Here is a 21,192-nt window from a genome sequence, read left to right on the forward strand (position 1 = left end):
CTTCCCTCAGCCAGGGCATTGAAAATGGGTCGTGGATGGGTATTCCAGCATGACAATGACCCAAAACACACGGCCAAGGCAACAAAGGAGTGGCTCAAGAAGAAGCACATTAAGGTCCTGGAGTGGCCTAGCCAGTCTCCAGACCTTAATCCCATAGAAAATCTGTGGAGGGAGCTGAAGGTTCGAGTTGCCAAACGTCAGCCTTGAAACCTTAATGACTTGGAGAAGATCTGCAAAGAGGAGTGGGACAAAATCCCTCATTTTTGACATGCGTTTTTCAGGATTTTTTTGTTATTCTGTCTCTCACTGTTCAAATAAACCTACCATTAAAATTAGAGACTGATAATTTCTTTGTCAGTGGGCAAACGTACAAAATCAGCAGGGGATCAAATACTTTTTTCCCTCACTGTACGTATCTGACGGTAGGCTGTCATTGTAAATAAGAATTTGTTCTTAACTAAATAAAGGTTAAATAAAATACAATCTGTTTCAGTGTTGCAAGAGTCGACTCCAAACAAAAGAGTCGGAGTCGAGCGAGAGTCCGATAGTGCATAGGCGCTAGATCTGCACTATCGGCTGCCTTAGCTATCGAAATGAGAACTGAGTGATTTTCAGCCCAGTCTTGAAATCAATGGTTCGATTTTCGCCAACTCGGGTAAAAAATTAGACTACACTACTGCTAGCTAGCAACTTTTTTTGACTTTAGTAAAAGATTATGATAACTAAACCCCTTTCATCTGTTGAGTCACAGACAGAACAATGAGACAGACATTTCACCGGATGTATAAATGTGAAGCCCAGAGGCCAACAGTGGGAGAAGATGGAGCAAGACGGATTTTGGCCGACATTCTGCTAATTATGTCATTGATCTCCATAGTTTTCTGTTTCCAAAACTTGAATCTCTAACAGAGTGGAGTTTTGTAAACTTTGCCCTTTGCCTACTTTTTTTTTTTAATGGCGTTGTTTAGAACGACTGTAAAGGCAAATTGAGTTATTGCACACGCGCACTTCAGAGTAGGTGTTCTCTAACGGAAATATGCAAATAAATGCGTGCGACAACATGAGCACACTAGCTCGTGCTTTTTCTGCCCACTATGATTAATTTGCTACCATTGGAAACGAAAGGTTCTGGTTTATCTTGGGTTAGTTATCTAATTATTTGGCTTAGTCGTATACATGGCTAGGATACTTACGAGCTCTTACTATTGCAATGAAGTGACAGTCAGATAACGTTTCAGTTCTCTAAATGTACTGTCTTTGCCTCTTATTTAAATGACCTATCAAGAACATAATGCAACCAACAGCTAAAGATACCAGAACATAATTATTACAACAAAGCTGCGGTTTCTTCTTCGTAAAAGCCATTGTTGAAAACAAACCGTTCTTCATCGTGGATGTCAACTGACGTAATCCTGCAACAAATGGCTTTGCTGCCACCTACCTTTTTCATAAGTACTGCAACCAAAGATTGCTGTAACCAGGAGAGGAATAATCTTTGCTGTTATCATACAATAACTAGTATGACACACACACAGTCTGTCATTGGAAGAATTCAGACTTTAATTATGATCCATTTGAAAAAAGGTTTTACAAAAAGTAACATTCAAATTTTACACTTCTTTTAAAAAAACAATTAAAATAAGCTTTTGATACAACAAAATTATTTATCTAAAGAAAATGGCTTCTATAAACAATGTGAATAGAATATAATAATATACAGGTAAGTGGATGCTAAGACATGCACATACTGACAGGAAAGATTACAATAACATTTAGAAATAATAATGGCATGATTGTTTCCTTTACAATGAGTAGCAACTAGCCCGAGAGCAGTAGAAACATTATAGAATTAGAATGAGTAGAACAGAATATTGCGATTCAGATTCTACCCTTCAACCAGATGTGTGCATTGGATTGGTAGAAAAATGTCTGGAGGAAGTTTCCACCATAATCCACTCCAATACATTCCATTTAAATCCATGCAGGTGAGTGAACGAGTACACTTCAGGAGAAGTGTAGAAAATTGGACTGCAGTAAATGTTTTGCAGTGGGTGCGTGCTCCGGCGGCCATATTTGATGTACAATTTGAAATGTTCAATGTACTGGTCAGTGAACCTCAACTGTTCCAGAAATGCAAAAATGACAAGTTCAAAATGTCACCATTTCGGATGGGCAATTGAGAAATCAAGTCGATTTTCAGACCCGTGTCCTTTAACTCATTTTAATTCCATGGGTAGAAGCCGATCTGAGATGCTTCCTTCTGACAAGTCCCAGACTAAGCCAGTCATAGAAACAGAATATAAAATGTGACTATACAACAAAAAGTAAAAAACAAACAAACAAAAATAAAATAAACTAGTTAATTGAAGACACATTTGACTTGAGCAAGCACTGCAAGTGTGCTCGTATTGGCTAGAGTGATGACCCAAACATTCTGCTGTGTGGTAAAAGTTTCCTTCGGGCACAGATCTAGAATCAGCTTACCCTCTCCAAAACATTAGGGGGGTAAATGCTAAACTGACCCTAGATCAGCATGTATGGACAACTTTTATCACCAAATCAATCTAACCGCTAATAATGCTTCACCTGAAACCACAGGGCATGTCACATGACACACGCTTTAATAGCATGAGGTCACATCACTTTCATGGGGTACACTGGGAAAAAGAATCTACATAGAAATAAGTGTCCACACACAGACATACCTTTATTGGTTAGCAAAGTTTCAATCAACCCAAACATTAATTGATCAGAACGTTGTTAACAAATAAAAGGTATGTGTTGGAGAATCAGTGTGCAAGCCCAACTCTACATTAAAGGTCTGACATTATGAAGATATTGGTTGTTATAAACTGTCATAGTGTTCTATAATAAAAATGTTTTCTTTTTTTTAAGTGTTATATCATGGCTATGACAGTGTTCATAAGGTCTTAAAAGGGTGTTATGCTTGTCGCTTCAGGTGAAGAGTTAATGAAGCCACCTGTAGTCTCTCTCAATACAGACACCCACACTCTCTAGAGAAAGCGATTGATGATTCAATTAATCAATCGCTCTAGAGAGAGAGCTTCTACACTTTTCCTATTCCCTGCATCCTGACACAATTACATGATCTGCAAAAGCTTAAAAAACACATGCATCTCCAGCATTTTATACAACAGTATGATACAAAATAAGGCATTTCGTAGTGAGTATTCATGTTTGCGAGAGTGTGTGTGTACATAGTGACAACATTGAATGTAATTTGTTTGCCTGCCTATAAAAAGACTGCAAATAACAAACAAAGTCATGATAACTCTTACTTAAAATATATATATATATTTGTCATATATATTTACGTATATATATATTCATATATAAAAAAATCAATAAAAAAACAAAAACAAAGGGGGAGAAAAAAGCCCACACGGTCCCTGTTTATTGGCCAGTCTATAAGCCACGCCCTCATTCCATGACCTCACCGGGCGCCACGGTGACCAGCTGCAGAGGGATCTCCTGATTGCCTAGGAGGTCGTGGCCGCCAGCAGCTGATTGAAGGATGAGGGTGGTTCCGTCTGCGGTGATGATGGTGTCGCTGGGGGGCGGAGACGATGAGGAGGAAGCCACACCTTTTTTGTTCTGGTGAGTCTTTATATGTTTGGCCAGATGGTCACTACGCATGAACCTCTTTGAACACTGTGCGCACACAAACTTCTTCTCTCCTGGAAAGAGAAAGAGGGATGAAAGGGAGAAAAAGAGGTAGAGAGTGATGAAAGAATAAGTGTGGTGAGGGTAAAGGTTGTGTTATGTAGTGAAGATGGCGTTAGTGTGTATTCCTACCCGTGTGTGTCCGTCTGTGTCTCTGTAGCTCGTCACTCCTGGTAAACCGCTTGCCACAGAACATCCAGTTGCAGACAAAGGGCCGTTCTCCGCTGTGCCATCTGAGGTGAGCCCTGAGGTGAGAAGTCTTACCATACACCTTCCCACAGCCCACGATGTGACAGATATGCTGCTTCTTCTTACCAAGACTCGACCCTCTGGGGGAAGGGGTGACGAGAGAGAGGGTTGGGGTCACACACAAAGTCAACTTCATGCAGTCATTGGAATTTCAATTGTCGTGGTTGAAACTGACCCTACTGAGTATAGAACCCGGTTCAACCACATTAACCCACTGAGCTAAAGCTTAGGATCCACCCTTTTTATATACATTTGTGTTAATATATTGTGTGTCTCTTTCCAACCCACCTCCCTCCAGCCTCTTTACAGTTGGGACAGGTGCAGGCGACTCTCCTCAGCCTCTTGCCCTCCCCGGTGGACATGTCCATGTCTTCGTCATCCATCTGGACACGCAGGTTGTTGAGGTCACTGGGGTTGAGGGTGGAGTCACCACTCAGCTGCCACTCTTCAGAGTCCGGCTCCTCCTTTATCTGGATGTCTGTGGGGAGAGAGAGTTAGAATGTGAGGGTGAGTGAGAGACAAAGTAAGAAAGAAATAGAAAGATGGAGTTTGTGTGTGTGTGTGTGTGTGTGTGTGTGTGTGTGTGTGTGTGTATATATGTATGCATGTTCCTACCTGCAGGACTGCCGGCCTCCTCTCCCTGTGTGTATTGAATCCCTGGCTGTCCTATAGAGTTGACTGTAACAGTCTGGAGGTTAGGCAGGGTGATGGATCCTCCCTGACCCATAGAGAGGCCCTGGACTGGGGCTAGAGTCAGCTGCTGGCCCCCCTGGGCCTGGGGGAGCTGGAGGCCCTGCAGAGACTGGACCCCTTGGACCTGAGAGAGAGCGTTAGAAAGAGTTACACACATGTATGATCCCACACACCTACGTACGGTAGTCAAACAGATAAACACACACCCACACAACCTACCTGGAAGGTCTGCCACTGTATCTGTCCTGAAGCAGTGACTGTCTGGGCCTGGATGAGGAAGGTTCCAGGGTTGACGAGCTGGACACTCTGGAGCGTCTGCCCAGACTGGGATAGATCCTGTCCCTGGGCCCCCTGGTTGTCTCCCGACAGCTGTAGGATGGGCTGGGAGAAGGACGAGGCATTAGAGGTGGACACCTGGATGAAACAGACTTAATTCAGTCATGGTATTTTCTTCAGCCATGCTCTTAGAACAGTGTCCCGAAGAGGACCTACAGCAACGTACATAGTAATATGATCTGCTGAAGACAAGTTAAACAAGACTAGTAACTTTTTTCCTGTATCATGGCTCACCGTAATATGACTGTTGTATGTGGTGTGGGGCGCTGGGGAATAAGCCTAGGGAATTCTGTCATATGACTGACCTGTATTTGCTGCAGGTGGTTGTGGGAGTTGTAGTTCTCTGATGATGGGTCTGAAACCCCGGCAGACACGGCAGTAGCTTGAGTCAGAACCCCCGTCCCGTCGATGGTCTCAGGCAGCTGGGATGAGGTTGTTGGCACGTAGAGGTCTGGGTTACCGTTAGCTTCACTAACTAGGGTCGCTAGCTGTTTGGCTCCACCTTCCTGCCCCTCCAGCGCCTGGCTGCCCATGATCAGCTGACCGTCGGTCGTCGTTGCTATGGGAACCGTCTGAGCGCTGGCAAGCCCTAGTGATTCGAGGTCTATGCTGTTGATAGGGAGGAAAGTTATGTTACCCCCCGACAGCCCCATGGGAACCGTGCTGCTATAGGTCGTGCCCCCGGCCAATGACACGCCCTGAATCTGCTGCATATGCCCAGCCTGCGTTAGGAGGTCAGAGGTTGTCGTTGTGGCGACGCTGATTCCGATATTGCCGTGGCTACCGTCCTGGATGAGCTGGATTTGGCCCGAGCCATCGTCCAATCCCTGCGCAGAGAAGCCTGCCAGAGTTCCATCGGAGTTGTGGATCTGAGGGATGACATAGAAGAGAGAGTTCAGTATTTGTGTGTAGAAAATAGTGTGTAAGGGATACCATGATAATCGACCTGGTAATGGACATTCCGCTAACAGAGGTGTGTGTGTGTGTGTGTGTGTATACCTGCAGATATGTGCATGTATATATACACACACACACACACACACACACTACATGTATGTGGACACCTGCTCGTCGAACATCTCATTCCAAAATCATGGGCATTAATATGGAGTGGGTCCCCCCCTTTGCTGCTACAACAGCCTCCACTCTTCTGGGAAGGCTTTATACTAGATGTTGGAACTTTGCTGCAGTTTTAGCCATAAGAGCATTAGTGAGTCCGGGCACTGATGTTAGGCGATTAGGCCAGGCTCTCAGTCGGCGTTCCAATTCATCACAAAGGTGTTCGATGGGGTTGAGGTCAGGGCTCTGTGCAGGCCAGTCAAGTTCTTCCACACCAATCTCAACAAACTATTTCTGCATGGACCTCACTTTGTGCACGGGGGCATTGTCATGCTGAAACAGGAAAGGGCCTTCCCCAAACTGTTACTACAAAGCTGGAAGCACAGAATTGTCTAGAATGTCATCATATGCTGCAGCGTTGATTTCCCTTCACTGGAACTAAGGGGCCTAGTCCGAACCATGAAAACAGCCCCAGACCATTATTCCTCCTCCTCCAAACTTTACAGTTGGCACTATGCCTTTGGGCAGGTAGCGCTCTCCTGGCATCTGTCAAACCCAGATTCGTCCGTCGGACTGCCAGATGGCAAAGCGTGATTCATCACTCCAGAGAACGTGTTTCTACTGCTCCAAGGTCCAATGGCGATGAGCTGTACACCACTCCAGCTGACGCTTGGCATTGCGCATAGTGATCTTAGGCTTGTGTGCAGCTGCTTGGCCATGGAAACCCATTTCATGAAGCTCCCTATGAACAGATCTTGTGCTGACGTTGCTTCCAAAGTTAGTTTGGAACTCGGTAGTGAGTGTTGCAACCGAGGACAGACGATTTTTACAGTTGACCAGGGCAGCTCTAGCAGGGCAGAAATTTGACGAATTGACTTGTTGGAAAGATGGCATCCTATGATTGTGCCACGTTGAAAGTCACTGAGCTCTTCACTACAGGCCATTCTACTGACAATGTTTGTCTATGGAGATTGCATGGCAGTGTGCTCGATTTTATACACCTGTCAGCAACGAGTGTGGCTGAAATAGCCGAATTCACTCATTTGAAGGGATGTGTGTGTGTGTGTGTACAGTACACTACCTGGTATTGTATGCTGGACACTCCATTGGCTGAGCCGTCGTTTCCAGATGCTGTGACGTAGATGGGCTGACTGTCCATGTTCCCGATAGGGAGAACATACTGGCCGTTAGAGGTCATCATGCCAGAGTTAGGAATGTGGACGACTCCCTGCTGCGCATCCTTCCCAGTAGAGACCGGGGTTAACAACTCCCAACGGTCTGAACCTGTTAGCTGGATGGCGGTCATGTCTGTGGTCTGACAGAGAGAAGACACACACATTCATAAATTATTATTCAGATCCACTGTTGCGGAATGAAAAAAGCTGATCTCGTTACAGATATGTAGAAGGCACTGGTCATAAGTCTTATGCTGTTGCGTTGTATTTCACAAAGAATATGAAGCAAAATATTGATTTGGAAATGACATTTCTGTACTATCTGAGAGGAGAGCTAGAGGTACAGAGACAGATACCAGGGTGTAGGCTCCACACTGTGAATAGGGAAAAATGACATGCAGTATGGTTTGATATCACAATGCAGTGTCAGTAGACAAGACAATTATTGTGGATCTTGTTAAAATAGATATCAAATCCTATATTATAGGTATCTGCAACATTGGACTAGTAATAATACAGTAGTATAAAGACATTTCACTTAATAAGGCAAAAATGTCACAACATGAGAAATCAACCATGAACCTAAATATGTCTGAATCCGCTATACAGACTTTGGCTTAGCTAGGTGGTTTGATAACAAAGGATCCAGACTTCCTCAAACATGTAACGCACCTACCCAATTCAGCGCCTATTGACGAAAGTACAGTATATTCTGACAGGAGAGTTTTGTTAAGAGCCCTAAACATTAACATGCATCGCGGAACGTACAGTATCTTTCATATCAGGAAGCCTTTTTTATTTATGGTTTTAAACAAAAGGTTAAATTACTACACATGTTTTATAGGCTTAGTGTTCCCACACGGCCATATCTCCATGTTACATCGCTTGTTTACCAAGACAGAAGAGACATAGGCGGCCACCTGCGCTAATTAGCGAGCTCCGAACATGTGATACTTGATACTACTGTATTATTACTAGTCCAATGTTGCAGATACCTATAATATAGGATTTGATATCTATTTTAACAAGATCCACAATAATTGTCTTGTCTACTGACACTGCATTGTGATATCAAACCATACTGCATGTCATTTTTCCCTATTCACAGTGTGGAGCCTACACCCTGGTATCTGTCTCTGTACCTCTAGCTCTCCTCTCAGATAGTACAGAAATGTCATTTCCAAATCAATATTTTGCTTCATATTCTTTGTGAAATACAACGCAACAGCATAAGACTTATGACCAGTGCCTTCTACATATCTGTAACGAGATCAGCTTTTTTCATTCCGCAACAGTGAGTAACTGGGGATGAGTAACTGGGGATGAAGTGTAGTTCATCAACTGGAGGCACACAGCTTGTCGATCTGTGCAAAACTGCTACAGTTAATATATTTTTTTTTAAATTTGAAAGATACCTTTCATATCAGCGGAAAATTAAGGCGGATATCAGCACGTTTTGAAAACCACTTTGAAAGCAATGATTGGCGTTTCTAAATGTTAAAACACTGCTTCGGAATTGTGGAGCCAAATGTGGGCGAAAGTAACAGCTGAACAGCCTACATAGGGAGAAGGGTTTTCGAGAGTTAGTCACCACAACTAAACACAAATCATCGAAGACTCCCTTCTATCATCCAACGAATACAGCTAGTATGGTTAGACAAAATACGTAATCGCTACAACATGGGCGTGGGGGAGATATTTTGTAGTCCAGTGCAGATTCTCTGTTCGGTTTCCCCACTCACCCCTCCTTTCCCCACTGTACCCCTTTAGCCCCAGGTAGACGAGCTAAATATCGGCGACCTGACCAAGTGACGGGCTGTGTCCTACCCACTATGGGCGGGTTCTAGAAGGGTAAAGTGGGTGGCCGTTATAGCGGGGAACACAGCGGCGGAAGTATACTAGCTTTACACCCCCTGCAACATTTAAAACGTGTGAACTTCTAGCTAGCTAATAACATCACACAGTAGTAGCTCGGAGGAGTCGAAATACGAGATAGAAAATGTTGGGGTACCTGGTTTTCCGAGGCTCCGCCGTGCTGTAGGAATTCGCTTTGACTGCCTTCCACGTCCGCGGTAGCCATTTCCTCTTGTTTCAAATGTTGCTCTGGCGCTAGCATGGAGAGAAAGAAAATTTAGCAAAACACTAAATTTCTCACAGGTTTCTGCTCTTAAAAGGCTGGAAAGAGACAACAAACTTCAGTCGATGAAGAATTAACGGCAAACCTTAACTTTGCGACAAGGTTTCAATGCGGATTTCGACACAGATTGAATGTTTACTTTTGTTAACTCGCTAACTACCTAGCACAGGGCTCCTGCAAAAGATTAAAAGACGTAGTTAGCCTGCCTTGCTATCGGTTGTAACGTACAAACTCACCGGTTGGTTGATGGGTTAAATGTTATGTACCAGTCATATCGTGAAAGGTAATAATCGAAAGATTATCTGATCAACTAAACTCCGAACATGATTATCTTTTATCAAAGGCGGGCTTGTGTTGATCGGTGAATTCGGGTCGATTTTTTTCTGTTTTGATTGACAGTGAGGGAAACACAAAAAGGGGGGCGCTAGCAACGTAGCAGGAAGTCCCACCGTTCTTCTCAAAATTGATTGGTTAACCCTGGGGTTTGGTGAGACTTCTATGGCCAAGCGATATGTCCGTCATTTTTATTGGATATCTGTTTCCTGTTTGTTTTTAGACAATAACCTCATATCTGGGAATCTATGGTTGAAGTTAAAGAGCAGGAAGTGTTGGGAAAATGGCAAATGTAATTGCAGCAATATTTATTTTCGTATTAATGTATCCGCATATTCACCTTGTTACACTACTAGGTTAGCTGGCTAACATTGTAACTAAGCTCTGTTATATTTAAGTGCAGTGATCGTGAACATCTTGGCTACATTGTTCTGTGACGATGCCAGCAAGATGTTGCTCATTGCCTCTGCTTTTTGTAAGGAACTGCTTCAGTTATGCTGAAAATGTTCAAGTGTATGTGCTGGGAAATAGTCATTGCAACATTGCATGAACCAAGACGCAGACTAGTATGCACAGAACCTGTCACTGTGCATGTCATTTATTTTGCAGTATCAGCATGTTCCCCCAGCCTGTTACAAGCATCCCCATCCACTTCAAAATACATACTCTGGTTCAACACGCACATGAACATCAATTAAGACACATTTGAACACAAACGGAATCTGTTGTCTTGTTTTATTAAGTGTATTGTTGACCCATAGTGGTTGCAGTACATGCGTTTCCATGAAAATGTTTGTCAGGCCCGGGCCCAGTTGCATAAAACATAATTTCTCCTTGCCTAAGGGAATTGGAGCGTTGCATAGAATCCCTCAAACAGTTTCCTTAGGTAAGGGCATACTTAAATGGTTTTATGGTAGTTTGAAGGCATGTACTGTATGGCAGAAATTGTTTGGGTACCATGGAGACAACCTGATTCACTGACAAAGTCTCAGAGATTGCGTTTTTTGGGAGGGAGATTAAACTAGAACTTCTACATTCAATACAGGAAAAATAAATTGATTCAGAAGATAAAACATTTATTTTAGTAACTTTTTTCTCAACTTCTATTAATTTATAGAGTAGGTAGCTTGTTTGCCAGCTAGCTTTGTAGCCATGGATTGTGCACCTTCCATTGTTTAGCTAAGTAGCAAGCTAGCTAGTTGATGTTTTCCTTTTGTAACCAGAGGATATTAAAACAATATTCACCTCCACAAATATGAACGTGGCCTGGGGTGTCAGAAGACTGATTTATATCTTCCTCTTATTCACAATGTGGCTGCAATGTCTTGTGTGAGGTGGGCAAAGATATAGATTTAATATAATAGTGTATGGGACGGTGCGATAATCAGGGTCCCAAGCTAAAAGTCACGTTGGTGGTTTCTGGTCAGGCACGGTCAGAGATGCCTACTTTACTTAAAATAATAATGGTCCCTCAATGTTCCGATCAGACCAGAGTTTTTCCTGACCAGAAAACACTAGGACCTGGTCAGGACCTCAATGGTTACAGTGTGCACTCGATTTTTATCCTACCATACATAGAATTAGAATGATTGATTAATTCTATCTTCTATTCATAATACCAGGGAGAAAGGAGAAAAATCAGTAGACACTGCGGCCCTCGAGGACAAATTGAGACGGGACACAAGAACCCTGTGTTATTGTACTGGTCGCATTGGTCCCATCACTTCTTCGCCGCCTTGGGTGCATTGGGTGTGTTGAATTTGAAAAATATAATGTCTCCGTCCTCCACGATGTAGTTCCTGCCCAGCTGCCTGTACTTCCCAGCAGCCTATGGGACAAATCAAACCAGAAAAACTTTATTTACATTATACAAAGTAATTTATCAAGTTAATGTCACGTGCACAAGTACAGTTAAATGCCTTTCTTGTAAACTCTAAACCCAACAATGCAGTGATCAATATCAATGTAGTAGTAAGAAATAAGGTAGAACAAACACACACATACATACAGGGTCAGTTCCAATACCATACTTACAATGTGCAGGGAAACTGGAGCGATATAGGTAGATATGTATATGGGTAAGGTGACTAGGCATCAGGATGTATGATAGAGTAGCAGCAGTGTAAATTAATATTTGAGTGTGTATAGTCAGTATAAAAATGTGTGTGACTGTTGTGTGTTGGAGTGTCAGTGTGCATGAGTGTGTAGAGTCCTGTGAGTGTGCATAGAAATAAATACAAGGGCGCCTACTTCACGACTAAGCATGTGTGTGGACCATTAAGTCCTTAGTGACTTGGACCCTGAGGAACTTGAAGCTCTCGACCCGCTCCACTGCAGCCCTGTCGATGTGGATGGGGGCGTGCTTGCGCTCGAGTCAGAATAACATTTGTTGTTGATGAAGAGGCACACCTCTCCCCCTATCAATTTTCCTGAATCTACTGTCCTGTCCACTCTGTGGAGAGGAGAATTCATCGAGTTGGATAGCCATGGGGGGAATCTTGTTCAAAAGCAATGTTTCAGAAAAGTAGAGAATATTGCAGTTACAAGAGTCTCGTTGGTAGCAAATCCATGATCAAAGGTCATTCATTTTATTATCAAGTGACTGTACATTGGCCAACAGAATAGAGGGAAGAGGTGGCCGCTTTTCCCTTCGCCTTAAATCTCACCAGGATTCCCCCTCTGTAAAGCCGACGTTTCCTCTTGGATACCCGGAAAATTGGGGTGGAATTACATTAAGAGCCCACGGCAGATGAGTCGAAGTTGAAGCCGGAATTGGGCTAAGTAACTGCTGATATGATGTTCAAAAGTTATTGTCGGTTATAAGAAATGATAACAGATACACTTCGTGAAAATAAAGGAAAGATAAATGCCAATAGTCACAAAATAGCAAAGTTGGGTCAGAGCTCGCAAAACAGAGGCCATCCAGTACAGCGCCATCTTTATCAGATGGTCTTATCCAGATAAGATCAGACAAAAAAAACTTTTGATAAGTACTTATGGCATGCCATCACACACACCCATGACAGTAAATCTCTCAGCCTCAGACAAGTACACACACCTTGACAGCATTCTCGGTGCCCTCTTCTTTGAAGTCCTGGAACTTCATGACCTCTGCCATGATGAAACCTTTCTCAAAGTCGGTGTGGATCTTCCCTGCCGCCTGGGGCGCCTTGCTGCCTTTCTGTAAGACAGAGGAGTAATACATAACGCTTTGATAGTCACACCCACACCTCATTGGGGGAGAGAGATAACCAAACTGTGTGTCTCTTACCCTGACAGTCCACGCTCTAACTTCGTCTGGTCCCGCTGTGAAGAAATATTCCAACTGCAGAGCTGCATAGCCCGTCTTAATGATCTTAGTCAGTACACTGCAATACACACACATGTACAGTTATTAAGTTAACCGCTTGCAATAGCATAAAATGTGTTCATTGTGTGTTTGATCTGTCCGTGTGTGTACCTCTGAGTCTTCGCCTCCTCACAGTATTTGTCCTTCTCCTCGTCGGTCATGTCCTGTAGTTTGGCCTCAAGACCTCCACTCACTGGTATGACCATAGCTCCTGGGTCATGGGCATCGACCCACTCCTTAATCTTAATCAGCCTGGGAGAATTAAGAGAAAACAATCTTATGTATATACATAGAGAAAAGATCCTCTACATTAGAAAAACAAAGTTGATTTTTGATTGAAGTTGCTCTTTAATAAACCAAACATTCAGGGTTTTTTGCGCATACAAAAGTGTCAGTGTTTATTTTGCACAAAATAAAGTTCAGACCCTCAACAAGTAGCAGTTCAGCTTTTCAGATAATAGTTACCAGGCATCACAACCCAAATAACATAAGATTTAGAAAGCAGGGAATAAGGAATTAAGAAAGAGAACCCACTGACCACTTGTTCTTTTTCCTGATGTAGTCCTTCTCTGAGAGGTTGACCAGGTAGATCATGGGTTTGGATGTGAGGAACAGGTATTTGTTCAGCACATCTATCTGCATAAACACACACACTGGGTTAGATGTGTGTGCTGGTATACAGGCCCCTGCAACTAATGGTACTCTGCTATCTCTCTTGTGAGCACACACACATAGTCGTACCTCCTTCTCGTTCCAGTCATTGTAGAAGCGGACATGTTTCTTCTCCTCCGAAATCCAGTTCTTTACCTTCAACATGATGTCCTGAGTGAGGGACGAGGGAAGAAGGGAACGAGAGAAGGGAATGAAAGGAGAGAACATGAGTAAACAAATGCTGAATTCTGATTTTATCCGTGACCCCCTTCTCCCTAGGCACGCCTGTGGGTCTCAAACAATCTATGAGGGGGCATGGAAAAGTGTTTCAAGCGCTTGAGTCAAGCACACACACACAGCTTCAGACCTCAGTCTCAGACCCAATAGGGCACTCATCAACCACCCCACACATACTCTACTCACGTATTCAGGTTTGAGTTTCTTGTCTCCACCTCTGACAGCGGTCTTCTCCAACTTATCTATGATTGGTCCAAGAGACTCCTCATCCTTCAGCCGTAGCTCCTCATGGATTATCTCAATGTCCCTCACTGGGTCCACATTACCCTCCACATGGATGATGTCCTCATCCTCAAACGCACCTACACACAGAAACACACATTTATGTCCAGGATACGCAATGATGCTAGACTTCACAAAGCTACTAAAATAGGAATTGAGTATATTGTTGTTGTTCATGCACATCTGAACCGTGCTAGCATTGAGTAGGTGTTGAGTGCCCCATTGATTAGAATGGAAGCTTCCCATGCTTGCAGTTTTAATGCGAAATGTACACCAGGATTACAGTGTGTGTTTGAGTGTATGTGTTTCTGCGAGTGTGTGTTAAACTCACGTGTCATGTGGAAGATGCCATCGCAGGCACTAATGTGAGACAGGAAGGCGTTGCCCAGTCCTTGTCCAGCGTGAGCTCCTTTCACCAGCCCAGCTATGTCCACCACATTCAGAAACGCTGGGACTTTACTGTCCAATGTGAAAGAGATGGAGAAGTTACACACACACAAAAACTTGATGTACAGAGCGTTTACTCATACACACATTTCCAAGGCTTGTGGAAGGTGCAGAAGTAGTTGTAACGTTCTACATGAATGGGCACTCTGCTCACAAACACAACCCTACCTGAGGGGCTTGTGGAAGGTGCAGAGGTAGTCATAGCGTTCGTCAGGGATGGGTACTCTGCTCTCGTTGGGGTCGATGGTGCAGAAGGGAAAATTCTCTGCTGCGGCCTGGCTCTTGGTCAGCACATTGAAGAATGTTGACTTCCTGTAGACAAAAATTACAAGACAAAGTTTGTCACTATTCTACAGCCCAAGACATCTGCATGGTAAGGTCTTCTGAACAACCAAAGCAGATACTGTTGTCTGATTTACACTGTAGTGACATGCAGCCAGCACAGTACAGGTTGGGTTGGCCCTAGGGTTGCAAAGGGTCGGAAACATTCCTGTAAATTTCCTGAATTATTCCGGAAATTGTCCATGGGAAGTTAAGCCTGGGAATGTGGGGAATTTTAACTACATCATCTCCACCCCTCAACCAGCATTCCACAAGAGCACAGACACAAGGGACAACAGACCCACCGGTCTCTACATTGCAGATGAGCTGAAGGCAGTCATCAATGACCTTGGACCACAGAAGGTATTTGCACTGGTGACAGACAATGCTGCGAACATGAAGGCTGCTTGGTCTAAAGTGGAGGAGTCCTACCCTCACATCACACCTATTGGCTGTGCTGCTCATGCATTGAATCTGCTCCTCACGGACATCATGGCACTGAAAACAATGGATACACTCTACAAGAGAGCCAAGGAAATGATTAGGTATGTGAAGGGTCAGCAGGTTAAAGCAGCAACCTACCACACCAAGAATAGTGAGAAGAATAAGAGCACCACATTGAAGCTGCCCAGCAACACCCGTTGGGGTGGTGTTGTCATCATGTTTGACAGTCTCCTGAGAGGGGAAGGAGTCTCTCCAAGAAATGGCCACATCACAGTCTGCCGATATGGACAGCCCTATCAAGAGGAACCTCCTGGATGATGTATTTTGGGAGAGAGTGGTAAGCAGCCTGAAACTCCTGAAACCGATAGCAGTAGCCATTGCACGGATTGAGGGAGACGATGCCATTCTGTCTGATGTTCAGACTGCTTGCAGATGTAAGAGAAGAAATCCGTACTGCCCTGCCCACTTCACTGTTGCTCCAAGCAGAGGAAACGGCAGATCTGAAATACATCAAAAAGCATGAAGACTTCTGCCAAGTATGCTGGCAAGAGCATCCTGTCTGGTGCAGAGATGAACAAGGCCTATGGTGTCATCACTACCGTGTCTCGCCACCTTGGCCTGGATGAGAGCAAGGTTCTTGGCAGTCTGGCGAAGTACACTTCCAAGCAAGCGCTTTGGGATGGAGATGCAATTTGGCAGTCGTGACAACATATCTCATCAGCCACCTGGTGGAAGGGACGTTGTGAATCCGAGGCTCTTTCCCCTGTTGCCTCCATCATCCTCCAAATCCCACCAACATCAGCCGCCTCAGAGTGCAACTGGTCATTTTTTGGGAACACACACACCAAATCAGCTGGGCTAGATCATCTGGACCCTCTCTAAAATTATCTGCAGCAATTGTTGCAACCCCTATTACTAGCCTGTTCAACCTCTCTTTCATATCGTCTGATATCCCCAAAGATTGGAAAGCTGCCGTGGTCATCCCCCTCTTCAAAGGGGGAGACACCCTAGACCCAAACTGTTACAGACCTATATCTATCCTACCCAGCCTTTCTAAGGTCTTCGAAAGCCAAGTTAAACAGATTACCGACCATTTCGAATCCCACCATACCTTCTCCGCTATGCAATCTGGTTTCCGAGCTGGTCATGGGTGCACCTCAGCCATGCTCAAGGTCCTAAACGATATCATAACCGCCATCGATAAAAGACAATACTGTGCAGCCGTATTCGTCGAACTGGCCAAGGCTTTCGACTCATTCAATCACCACATTCTTATCAGCAGACTCAACAGCCTTGGTTTCTCAAATGACTGCCTCGCCTGGTTCACCAACTACTTCTCAGACAGAGTTCAGTGTCAAATCGGAGGGCCTGTTGTCCGGACCTCTGGCAGTCTCTATGGGGGTGCCACAGGGTTCAAATCTTGGGCCGACTCTCTTCTCTGTAAACATCAATGATGTCGCTCTTGCTGCTGGTGATTCTCTGATCCACCTCTACGCAGATGACACCATTCTGTATACTTCTGGCCCTTCTTTGGACACTGTTAACTAACCTCCAGATGAGCTTCAATGCCATACAACTCTCCTTCCGTGGCCTCCAACTGCTCTTAAATGCAAGTAAAACTACATGCATGCTCTTCAACCGATCGCTGCCCACACCTGCCCGCCCATCCAGCGTCACTACTCTGGACGGTTCTGACTTAAAATATGTGGACAACAACAAATACCTAGGTGTCTGATTAGACTGTAAACTCTCCTTCCAGACTCACATTAAGCCTCTCCAATCCAAAATTAAATCTAGAATCGGCTTCCTATTTCGCAACAAAGCATCCTTCACTCATGCTGACAAACATACCCTTGTAAAACTGACTATCCTACCGATCCTTGACTTCGGCGATGTAATTTACAAAATAGCCTCCAACACTCTACTCAGCAAATTGGATGCAGTTTATCACAGTGCCATCTGTTTTGTCACCAAAGCCCCATATACTACCCACCACTGCTACCTGTATGCTCTCGTTGGCTGGCCCTCGCTTCATGTTCGCCGCCAAACCTACTGGCTCCAGGCCATCTGTAAGTCTTTGCTAAGTAAAGCCCCGCCTTATCTTAGCTCACTGGTCACCATAGCAGCACCCACCCGTAGCACAAGCTCCAGCAGGTATATTTCACTTGTCACCCCCAATGCCAATTCCTCCTTCGGCCACCTTTCCTTCCAGTTCTCTGCTGCCAATGACTGGAACGAACTGCAAAAATCACTGAAGCTGGAGACTCATATCTCCCTCACTAGATTTAAGCACCAGCTATCAGAGCAGCTCACAGATCACTGCACCTGTACATAGCCCATCTGTAAATAGCCAATCCAACTACCTCATCCCCATACTGTTATTTATTTTGCTCCTTTGCACCCCAGTATCTCAACTTGCACATTCATCTTCTGCACATCTATCACTCCAGTGTTTAATTTCTAAATTATTATTATTTCGACACTATGGCCTATTTATTGCCTTACCTCCTTACTTAGTTTGCACACACTGTATATAGACTTTTCTATTGTGCTATTGACTGTACGTTTGTTTATTCCATGTCTAACTCTGTGTTGTTGTTTGTGTCGCACTGCTTTGCTTTACCTTGGCCAGGTTGCAGTTGTAAATGACAACTTGTTCTCAACTGGCCTACCTGGTTAAATAAAGGTGAAAAAAACAAAATAAATTAAAAGCACGCAACAGGTCAACAGACCAATACAAGGGTTGAAAAATTGGTGGCCATCCGGGCAAATTTGAGGCTTTTTGAGCCTGACAACGAGCCAACCTCAACAAGGTTGGAAAGTGACAGTGAAGAGGCCTCAGTCTGATGTTCAATAGGTGGACATTGAGGAGGTCCAGGGAGAAGACATGGAAGCCTGAGAGGAAAACCAAAGCTTTAATTTCCAGACTGTCATTTTACAGATGTATGTTGAAAATGTTTTTGGGAGATGTGATGGATCATTGGGGATAATTCAATATTCCCTTCCTTTTGTTGTTCAGTGAAATCATCCCATGTGAAGAGTCAATTCATTTAATTAAAGTTCAATTCATAAGTAACTAGTTTCTTTTATTTCTATTGGAAGGATTTAATCATTTGCAATTATGTCTACTTATGATGTGGTAAAAGGTTTATGTTTCTGTCTCCATATGATATGGTAAATATATCCAATGCAAAAAACATCTACATTTAAATGGTATTAATATTAATTTGCATATATTTCCGTTAATTCCCATACTTAGTCCCCTCATGTATACCCTGTTTACCCACAACTGCGTGGCCAAACACGACTCCAACACCATCATTAAGTTTGCTGATGACACAACAGTGGTAGGCCTGATCCCTGACAACGATGAGACGGCCTATAGGGAGGAGGTCAGAGAACTGGTAGTGTGGCGCCTGGACAACAACCTCTCCCTCAATGTGAGCAAGACAAAGGAGCTGATCGTGGACTACAGGAAAAGGTGGGCCACACAGGCCCCCATTAACATCGACGGGGCTGTAGTGGAGCGGGTGGAGAGTTAAGTTCCTTGTTGTCCACATCACCAACGAACTATCACGGTCCAAAGATAGCAAGACAGTCGTGAAGATCCCCAGATCCTCACAAGGTTCTACAGCTGCACCATCGAGAGCATCCTGACCGGTTGCATCACCGCCTGGTATGACAACTGCTCGGCATCTGACAGTAAGGTGCTTCAGAGGGTAGTGCGAACGGCCCAGTACACAGTACATCACTGAGGCCAAGCTTCCTGCCATCCAGGACCTATAGCGGTGTCAGAGGAAAGCCCATAAAATTGTCAGACTAAAGTCACCCAAGTTATAGACTTTTCTCTGCTACCGCATGGCAAGTCTAGGACCAAAAGGCTCCTCAACAGCTACTCGCTGTTTGTTTGTTACCTATTCATAGTCACTTTGCCCCCACCTACATGTACAGATTACCTCAACTAGCCCCACACTGACTCGGTGCCCCCTGTATATAGCCTCATTATTGTAATTCTTAATGCATAACTTTTTATTCTAACAATTTTTTTTGTTACCTACTTGGTAAATATTTTCTTCTTCTTGAACTGCACTGTTGGTTAAGGGCTTGTAAGTAAGCATTTCACAGTAAAGTCCGCACTTGTTGTATTCGGCGCATGTGGCAAATAAAGTTAGATTTGATATTCCCATAGAAAGTCTCCACCTCTGAATATTCCCCAAAATGTGCAATCCTATTTGGCCCTATAGTTTAAATCATGCTAATGATTCTCCAACACCCTACCTTCACAACTATGGGAAACGACTAAATTGTAGTCATGTCCATACCCAACATTCGGCAATCCCACGATCCCAATCTTCAAAGACGTCCCGAAGCGTCCAATCAGCGGTGGTTGTTTTGGTCCTTCTCCCTTCTTTGGAGGCATCTGCAACAGCAACAAAACATTTAGCAACAGAAATTAAACACTTCAATTATGGGTCATGCTAAATATCAACATTACATTTTTACATGGCTGACAACTCTATCAGACTCAGCTCTCACACCCCAGGGGTCAATTTCGGAAACCGTGTGCATATTGTTCCCTTTTACTCTGTCAACAACCTGTCACTAGTTTTTGTACTGATTACAATGGTTTACTACACTACCAAGGCTGGGTTTGCAATGCCACACAGTTGCCTTGAATTAGACCCCATCGTGTGTAGTTGCGTCTGGAATACTGCTGGCAAAGAATACAGACAGCAATCTATACCCTGCGATGACTTATCACATAGCTACCTAGCTAACAGTCATTTATCTCGGATAACTTCCCGGTTTCATATCGCTGGCTCAACGCCTAGCTAGCTACTCAAGTTCACACAAACGACAACCTAATTTGAAAAGACAGACGTGCCAGTTGGCACAGGTAACCAACTGCATAGCTAGAAGACAGCTAACTAGCAAACAGGCTAAAACACATGTGGAGAAGCTAGCTAGCTAGGAACGGTCCCATTCATTCTGCTTGTCAGCATGCTACCTAGCCAACTAGCTAGCTATGTCAAGTAACGTTATTGTTTACTAAAATACAACGAAACATATCGCAAAGACGAATATATAACCTAACGAGCTATATGTTCATATCACCTTGATTTCGGTCTATTTTTGGTCGGCTATCTACGAAAAAAGATTTGGTTGGAATTTTTTCACACTGCCCCACATCTAGCGAAACTAGAAAAGGGTCGTCACTAGTTACCACAGTCACGAAGTCATAACCCCTTCTAGTTGTTCAATTAATTTCCTTAAAATGTGATTTTCAACCTAACCTTAGCAGTGTGGTTAACCTTATGCCTAAAATTAAGACCAAAAATACATTTTTTGTTTTCATTCTTTTTTTTACAATATGACCAATTTTGACTTTGTAGCTGTGCTATATAGTGAAACCCTAGAAAAGAGACAGCATATCGGAAGTGTTTTGCGTCTCAGCATTCTCATTGGACGAAACCCTAACACCTAAAGCGAAAAACGGAGAGAAACGTCTACACGTTTGCAGTATGACGTAATTGATTCAACATCGATCAGCCCGCTTGGTGGCGGTAATGCAATATAATATTGGATGCCAAATCTCCGTTAAACCCCAACGAAGAAGATCAGCCCTAGCGGTTTCCACCATTGACACATAAACGAGGTCAGATATACCTAATCTATTTCACTTGCTTTGGCAACTTAAACATGTTTCCCATGCCAATAAAGCCCTTTCAATTGAATTGATCATTTTGAGGAGATGGGGAAATGGGAGTGAATGGCGCTAGCTCAGAAACCCAACA

The 21,192-nt window shown here is 43.8% G+C and overlaps 2 protein-coding genes across 4 annotated transcripts; both read right to left on the bottom strand.

Moving 5' to 3' along the window:
* Positions 1-1,537: 1,537 nt before the first annotated feature.
* On the bottom strand, positions 1,538-9,749 carry LOC106575369 (transcription factor Sp3). Of its 3 annotated transcripts, XM_014151859.2 has the most exons (9): positions 9,570-9,749; positions 9,208-9,305; positions 7,103-7,336; positions 5,268-5,831; positions 4,846-5,040; positions 4,549-4,750; positions 4,222-4,411; positions 3,817-4,013; positions 1,538-3,698 (listed from the first exon to the last, which is right to left on the bottom strand). In XM_014151859.2, exons 2-9 carry the CDS (start codon positions 9,274-9,276, stop codon positions 3,442-3,444), a joined length of 1,908 nt encoding a protein of 635 aa, XP_014007334.1. In that variant the 5' UTR covers positions 9,277-9,305; positions 9,570-9,749; the 3' UTR covers positions 1,538-3,441. The 3 variants fall into 3 exon arrangements, with proteins under 3 accessions (XP_014007334.1, XP_014007335.2, XP_082819604.1); XM_014151860.3 differs by lacking the exon at positions 9,570-9,749 and having other exon boundaries at positions 4,846-5,007; positions 9,208-9,312; XM_082963478.1 differs by lacking the exon at positions 9,570-9,749 and having other exon boundaries at positions 9,208-9,312.
* A 647-nt stretch (positions 9,750-10,396) lies between these two features.
* Positions 10,397-20,591, bottom strand: ola1 (Obg-like ATPase 1). The gene is given in 11 exon segments (NM_001165356.1): positions 10,397-11,494; positions 12,725-12,847; positions 12,938-13,034; positions 13,127-13,267; positions 13,554-13,651; positions 13,757-13,837; positions 14,090-14,265; positions 14,517-14,644; positions 14,801-14,944; positions 19,720-19,817; positions 20,513-20,591. Coding segments are annotated over 10 exon segments (1,194 nt in total). The 5' UTR covers positions 20,513-20,591; the 3' UTR covers positions 10,397-11,386.
* Between the last annotated feature and the right edge of the window lie 601 nt (positions 20,592-21,192).

This window comes from Salmo salar, chromosome 17, assembly GCF_965601325.2.
Source record: "Salmo salar chromosome 17, fSalSal1, whole genome shotgun sequence".
Lineage (NCBI taxonomy): Eukaryota > Metazoa > Chordata > Actinopteri > Salmoniformes > Salmonidae > Salmo > Salmo salar.

Coding starts and splice junctions, on each gene's coding strand:
- LOC106575369 (XM_082963478.1), bottom strand. CDS start 9,312: ATGCTAGCGCCAGAGCAACATTTGAAACAAGAGGAAATGGCTACCGCG. Junction 4,412..4,548: donor GGAGGCCGGCAGTCCTGCAG/GTAGGAACATGC, acceptor CTCTCCCCACAG/ACATCCAGATAAAGGAGGAG. Junction 4,014..4,221: donor TGTAAAGAGGCTGGAGGGAG/GTGGGTTGGAAA, acceptor CCCTTCCCCCAG/AGGGTCGAGTCTTGGTAAGA.